The sequence below is a fragment of the Chrysochloris asiatica genome, unplaced genomic scaffold, assembly GCF_000296735.1.
Source record: "Chrysochloris asiatica unplaced genomic scaffold, ChrAsi1.0 scaffold00154, whole genome shotgun sequence".
NCBI lineage: Eukaryota > Metazoa > Chordata > Mammalia > Afrosoricida > Chrysochloridae > Chrysochloris > Chrysochloris asiatica.
Window position 1 is genome coordinate 7,727,538 of NW_006408672.1, and position 7,118 is coordinate 7,734,655.

The 7,118-nt window shown below is 43.9% G+C and overlaps 1 protein-coding gene across 1 annotated transcript in view; it reads right to left on the reverse strand.

Annotated features, from left to right (window-relative positions):
• WRB (tryptophan rich basic protein) overlaps positions 1-4,516 on the reverse strand; it is a 39,670-nt gene extending 35,154 nt beyond the window's left edge. Inside the window, exon 1 of the mRNA XM_006870840.1 lies at positions 4,368-4,516. Coding sequence (XP_006870902.1) covers positions 4,368-4,469 — 102 coding nt within the window. The 5' untranslated portion in view covers positions 4,470-4,516. The remainder of the gene's footprint in view (positions 1-4,367) is intronic.
• Between the last annotated feature and the right edge of the window lie 2,602 nt (positions 4,517-7,118).

Here is a 7,118-nt window from a genome sequence, read left to right on the forward strand (position 1 = left end):
AGAAGAAAGTTAACTTGAGACTTGGGGAACATGGTTAAATCACACAACTGCAGCACTTGAAAAAGCAGTATATTAAATCTCTAAATACAATAAAAATGTTTACTTAAATTCACAAACATGTATTACCTTTAATATAAACCAAAGTAAACCAGTTGATGTGAAATCTATGCAAATTCATGGTAGCAACCCTATGAGTTACTAAAAAAATGTATTTTTTTGGCTATAATCTTCAAAGAAGCAAAACACTGAGCCTGCCTTTATGACACCACTGTTGTAGTTGTTGTTGTTAAGTGCCGTGGAGTCGATTCCGACTCATAGCGACCCTGCATAGGGTTTCCGAGGCTGTAAATCTTTACGGGAGCAGAACGCCTCATCTTTCTCCCGCAGAACCGCTGGTAGTTTCGAACTGCTGACCTTGCGGTTCACAGCCCGATTTGTAACCACTACGCTACCAGAGCTCCACTAGGTAGGTTTAAACCAACAACCTTTGGGTTAGCCATCAGTGCATTATTAATCTAAGACCCCCCTTATAAGTGCTAAAATATTCTAGAATAATGAGTTATAATAGTAAGATTTAGTGAGATTTGCATTTAGTGGAATAAATCATAATTTTTAAAACAAAAATAAGTCTCTTAATATATTTATGTATTCAAAAGTCACCTTCCTGGGCATTAAAATGTATATTTGATAGAAACAAACTATCACCTTTATCCCCAGGCATCAGCTGCTTACTAGCCTGTGCTCAAAGCTGTATTCTACCATGCAATGATGGCTGTTTTGAAGGAACTCTAAGCTCCATCCATCCGAGTAACTAGTGGGATCATGATATTTACAGTCCATGCTCACAACCAAGGATGGCTCTCCCTGTAAGGAATATAGTGGACAGCCCTGGAAGTGACTTTGAACTCAGGTCACCCCTGAGGTGTGAACATCTGGACAATGATTCTGTTTAGGGAAAGAACCAGAACCCCCGTGAGGCTCATATAAAAGCCCCAGATACCACCAGGGCACGTCAAAGTCGACCTCCCTCCACTTCTCCTAAATAGCTCCACTGCACATGGACTCCCTGCACACTGGCAGGCACCCTGACCTGGACCCAAGCCCAAGTATGATGGACACGTCAGCAAAACAGGACCATAAGTTATGGGCTGTTTGTGCCTGCGCAGCATGTATGGAGCGCCTGGACTAAGCTTCCGCCCATGTTGAGTAGACAGAGTCCTGGTACGCCTGTGCAATATGCCTCCACTGCACCTGCACAAAGCAGCACTGAGTCAGAGTATCTTTGTTTCCCTCTCTTCATGTGAAGGTTGAAGGAAACCTTGGATTGTCTCCTAAAAGAACCAGGCTCTCTGATCCATGCATCCTGTGACCAACTTAAAATAAAAGGAGGGACCCTCAGGAAAATCCCACCCAAGTCAATACCAAGGACCAAGGGTCCTTAACCAGTCATCCTATGCCCACCACAGTATTCTGCTGAGATCCCCCTCCTGGAACACCGCAAGGCTTTGCTTAAGCAGGAGGGCTTCTCATACTTCTGAGACTTCCTGAAGAGCCTCAGACTATAGGGATATAAGAATAACTGACTGTTATGACTAATGCGACTGTCTCAATTGTAAAGGTAGAAGTTTTGTATCAAAAACAGGGGAGTGGTTAATCTTATAGTCCAGAAACAGAGGACCCTAGGACCATCAAGGGAGAAGAGCACAAACAGAATGTAGAACCTTATCCAGAGAAGCAGCTACACCAGAGACAGAAGCAGAGATGGGGTCATGGAGACAGGGAGTGGCTGAGGACTTTAGATTCATGGGAAGAAAGGGACTGGCCAGGAGGCAGACTTGCAGAATATGCCCTTTGGAGGTGTAAATTATTATATATGCCTGAATGTTTGTTTGTTTTTTGTTTTTTTTAATAAGCTAAAGTGAATAAAGAGAAATACAGTTAACTGATGGTACATGGAAGGGATTATAATCATTGTAATGAAACAAAGGTACATGATTTTTTGAACATGAAACTGATGATCTGCCCTGCCCTGTAAACTTTCACTCAATTCACAATAAAAACCTTTAAAAAAAAAAGAACTGACTGGATAGGTATGCTCCCAGGCCTTTGGGTTTGACCAAAGAAACTTCAAAAATAATGTAGGGAAGGTTACTGTACTGGTTTAAATAGTATCCCCCAAAAATTCTAGCCCACCTGGAAGCTCAGAATGTGACCTTATTGGAAATAGGGTCTTTCAAAACTAATAAGGTAAATAAAGATAATACTGGCTTAAGATGTGTCCTTAAACCAATAAATCCCTGGAGTGGTACATGTTTAAAAAGTTCAGCTACTACCCAAACGTAAAGGTTTGAGTACACAGAGGCCAAACACTCTACTTACAGAACATCAATCACAGAAAAGACTATGGAGTACAGCTCTATTCTGACACACCACACTGAGGGTCATCACAAGCAGATGAAATCAACAGCAGAGGAAATGGCCATATGAGGACAGAGACATAGAGGATTGCAAGGTGTCACCAGAAACTGAAAGCAAGAAAGGGTTATCCTACACAGACTTCAGAGGGAGTACAGGCTTGACACATTTATTTTGGACTGCTGACTTCTACAGCTGTGAAAGAATAAACTTGTGTTGTGTTATGCCACCCAGTTTGTGGTACTTTTCTGGCAGCCCTGGGAAACACAGAACACGGCAAGACCCCAAACTTGAGGGTACTATGAATCAAAAACTCTTTCTAGGGATTCTTCCTGGTGAGTTTTTCTACCTTCTTCCTCCTGTGAGAAGGCAGCCTCTGACAGTTTGTGAAGGAGATGAATTTATCCTACATCCTTAATGCTGCTCTTCACTGAACCTCACTAAAACACAGGCAGTAGTTAGAGTAGATCTGTATTACTCCTCCCTGGTTAGGACAACAGTTACAGGGGATTACGGTGCCAGGATCTTTATATGATGGGGCTTCAAAACATTCATGAAAAAAACTCCATTATCTTTTAATTCCATTTTTCCATGAGCATTCTGAAACACCCCCATATGTTATTCTTTCTAATGTGGCCAAAAGTCTTCATAAAAATGGTGCTATCAACAAAGAAGGTGTCCTGGTATGGCACCATAGGATGAGCACTTGACCTGCAAGGTCGGTGGTTCAAGCTCACCAGCCACTTCTCAGAAACCCTATACAGAGTTGCTATGAGTCCGAACTGACTCAGTGGCACTTAACAACACCAATAATCAACAAAGTATGTTTAAAAAGGGATCAGCTCTTCAAGTCATTTTAAGGAATGACATTGCTAAACCCTAAAATAATCACTAAAGTTTCTGAATGGGGAGACAGGCTTAAGAGAGAATTTCTATGCCACAGGATAGTGGTAAAAGAGGCCCTAGAATAGAGCTCGGCATATAGCAGGTACTCAGCACTAAAACATAAAAAAGAAGATGCTCGGTGCTGTGTTACACACATTCCAACCACCACCCCCACTTATAGGCACCCATCTATTGTTCTCATCAGAGAAAAGGAGGGAGAAGGTAACTTCCCAAGGTAATGCTAGGATATATGGACTCAATCCTTAAAGTCTGAGTCGGACAGTCCCTTACTCCCACTGTGGACAGCTCCTGATGTCTCACCCTGCCCCATCCAATTTGCCACCAAATCCTTATTCATGCTCCAGTAGGCAGCAGGGCAGAACCAAACAAATCACAAAGCAAAGATCACAGCACCACCCCCACACTCACCACCTGGATGGCTTAAACTAAACTAAGTCACACTTCACCTCTAGGAAGGTAAGGAAGCTTACAGGACGCTATTCATCTCTCACAGTAGCCTTAACAACTGGAGGCGAGATAATGCACAGTGCTTGTCAAGCACTCTCTTCCTGGAAACAGGAGGCATAACACAGCAAGGGGATTTTCTTCACATCTGTCTCCCCACACTACCAGCACAGCAGGCCCAGCGGCCTGGAAACCAGGTACACGGTGCTGTGTCAGGCACCTAGTGGAGAGGTGCTACATCTGCAGGAGATGAATGGAAATGAGTCGGTTTGCCAATGGGACCAGTGGGAACTCCCAGTTTGAGACACGCCGAAACTCGTGGCCGGAAGACTGCAACCCAGTGGAAATGTGGCCAAGAGTTGCCAGGTTATTTCTCTCTCTACCCTTCCCACAAAATTCTGCAAAACTAGATTTAATGGTAATGTTTCTCAGTTTTTAAACTCTAGTAACTAATCTGAAGAAATCTTAATAGAGTTCAGAACAGCCAAGCCTTTTCGGCGGACCGAATCCCTCAGGCTGCCAGATAAGAGACCCCAGTGTTTAGGCCAGCTCATCAAAGGACTACTCCACACCGGCCTCAGGAAGGCCAGACAACCACTTACGAAGGAGGAAAAGGAGGGGAGGAGGATCCTGAGGACATTGCACCCAAACACGAAGCTAAGCACCAGCAGCCACGCCCAGCGATCGGCCTCAGCGGCGCTCATCCCGGACGCTCGTGGGAGCGCCTGCACAGCTACAACAGCGCCATGGGGACCACGCTGCCGGCCGCGCACGCGCCTGCGCAAAAAGGTCTGGTGGAGCCACAGCGGCGCGCCTGCGCACTGAGCTGCTGCACTCACAGGGAGGTGGTGATTATGTGTCTTGGAGTCTGTTTCAGACTCAGAGCTACCCTGCACAGGGTTTCCAAGGCTGTAAATCTTTACGGGAGCAGACCACCTCATCTTTCTCCCCTGGAACAGCTAGTAGTTTCCTACTGTTGACCTTGCGGTTCATAGCCCGATTCATAACCGCCACGCTACCAGAGCTCTGTACTGGGAAGTGGAGGACGTTTTTCTAGCCCAGATGGAACGGTTAATGTATTCCAGCCTTCTTCTTGGGCCTCAGGCTTTCCGTAGGTCTCTTCCCAAATTTTTGTGATTCCATCACCACTGTGTTTCATGCTTGACTGTATCTGTAAACTGCTTGTGTTATTGTTAATTTTTTAAATTGACAAACTAAGCTTCCATTTACATTTCAAAACTAAACTGTGATACATCGATATGATTTACAAAACCGCACACCTGTGATAAAATTAAATAATCTCTCTAGAAACCTGTACCACGCTCCAAGGCTTCTGGACATCTTTTACCTCTATAAACCAATCTCAAATCTCAAGAATGCCTCATCAAGTTTTTATATTTTTCCCAAGACATGTATCTCTAAAACATAGGGTCACTAGGAGTTGGAAGTGGCAGTGGATTTTATTTGGGTTGTAGTTTATAGGGAGTCCTGGTGTGGCACTGTAGGACAAGCAAAGTCCTGCTAACCACAAGGTCAGCGCTTCAGACCCACCGGATGCTCATTGGAAACCCTATACAGGGTCGCTATGATTCAGAACCAACTCTGCGGCAAATAACAACATCGTTTAAAGAGATGTGGCGCTATGGGTTAATGTGCGAGACTGCAAAGCTGTTTGAACTGCAAGGTCGGCAGTTGAAGCTCACCAGCTGCTCCTTGGAAACCCTATATAGGGTCGCAATGAGTCGGAATCGACTTGACGGCACTTAACAACAACAACATATTAAGCCTAAGAGCTCTGGTAGCGTAGTGGTTACAAATCGGACTGCGAAAGGCAAGGTCAGCAGTTCACAACTACCAGCAGTTCCGCCGGAGAAAAATGAGGCATCCTGCTCCCATAAAGATTTACAGCCTCGGAAACCCTGTACAGGGTCGCTATGAGTCTGAACGGACTCCACGGCACATAGCCACCACCACCACATTAAGCCTGGAGTCCTGATGTGGGTTAATGCGCCGGACCGCAAAATCATTTGAACTGCAAGATCGCGGGTTCAAGCTTATCAGTTGCTCCTTGAAAATCCTATACAGGGTCGCTATGGGTCAGAACTAACTCAACAGCAATTAGAAACAACAACAACATATTAAGCTTTAGGCAGGAGAAAAAAAATGAGGCTTTCTGCTCCTGCCAAGATTTAAAGCCTCGGAAATCTATACAGGGTCACTAAAAATCAGAAACGATTTGATGAAACTTAATAACAATATTAAGCTTTAAGCAAGACAAAGACAAAACAAACGTAATAACGGAAAACAGGGAAACAGCATGCACACAGGACAGAGACAAAAGGAATCTGCCAATTCACAGCCAAGGTGGTGGTGGTGGTGGTGATGTGCTGTGCAGTCGCTTGCGACTCATAGCGACCCTGTACAGGGTTTCCGGGACTGTAAATCTTTACAGGAGCAGAAAGCCTCATCATTCTCCTGCGGAACAGCTGGTAGTTTCAACTGCTGACCTCGCGCTACCAGAGTCCTTTTGTATTGTTGTTGTTATGTGCAATGGAGTTGGTTCCCACTCATAGCGACCTTGTACAGGATTTCTGAGACTTTAAATCGGAACATGGAATGTATGAAGTATGAATCTGGGAAAATTGGAAGTTGGCAAAAATGAAATGGAACGCATAAACATCGATATCTTAAGCATTAGTGAGCTGAAATGGACCGGTATTTGCCATTTTGAATCTGACAGCCACATGGTTTACTATACCGGGAATGACAAGTTAAAAAGGAATGGTGTTCCATTCATTGTCAAAAGAATATATCCAGATCAGTCATGAGGTACAATGCTGTATGTGATAGGATAGTATCCATGCGCCTACAGGGAAGCCCAGTTAATACCACCATTATACAAATTTATGCACCAAACACTAAAGCCAGTGAGGATGAAATAGAAGAATTCTACCAACTTCTGCAGTGTGAAATTGATAAAACATGCAATCAAAATGTATTGATCATTACTAGTGATTGGAATGCAAAGGTTGGGAGCAAAGAGGAAGGATCAGTAGTTGGAAAATATGGCCTTGGTGATAGAAATGATACTGGAGAACGCATGACAGAATTCTGCAAAACCAATGATTTGTTCATTTCAAATACCTTCTTTAGACAGCATAAGAGATGACTACACACATGGACCTCACCAGATAGAATACATACAAATCAAATTGATTATATTTGTGGAAAGAGAAGATGGAAAAGCTCCATATCATCAGTGAAAAGAAGGCCAGGGGCAGACTGTAGAACAGACCATCAATTACTCATATGCAAATTCAAACTGAAGCTGAAGAAAATGAAAACAAGTCCAC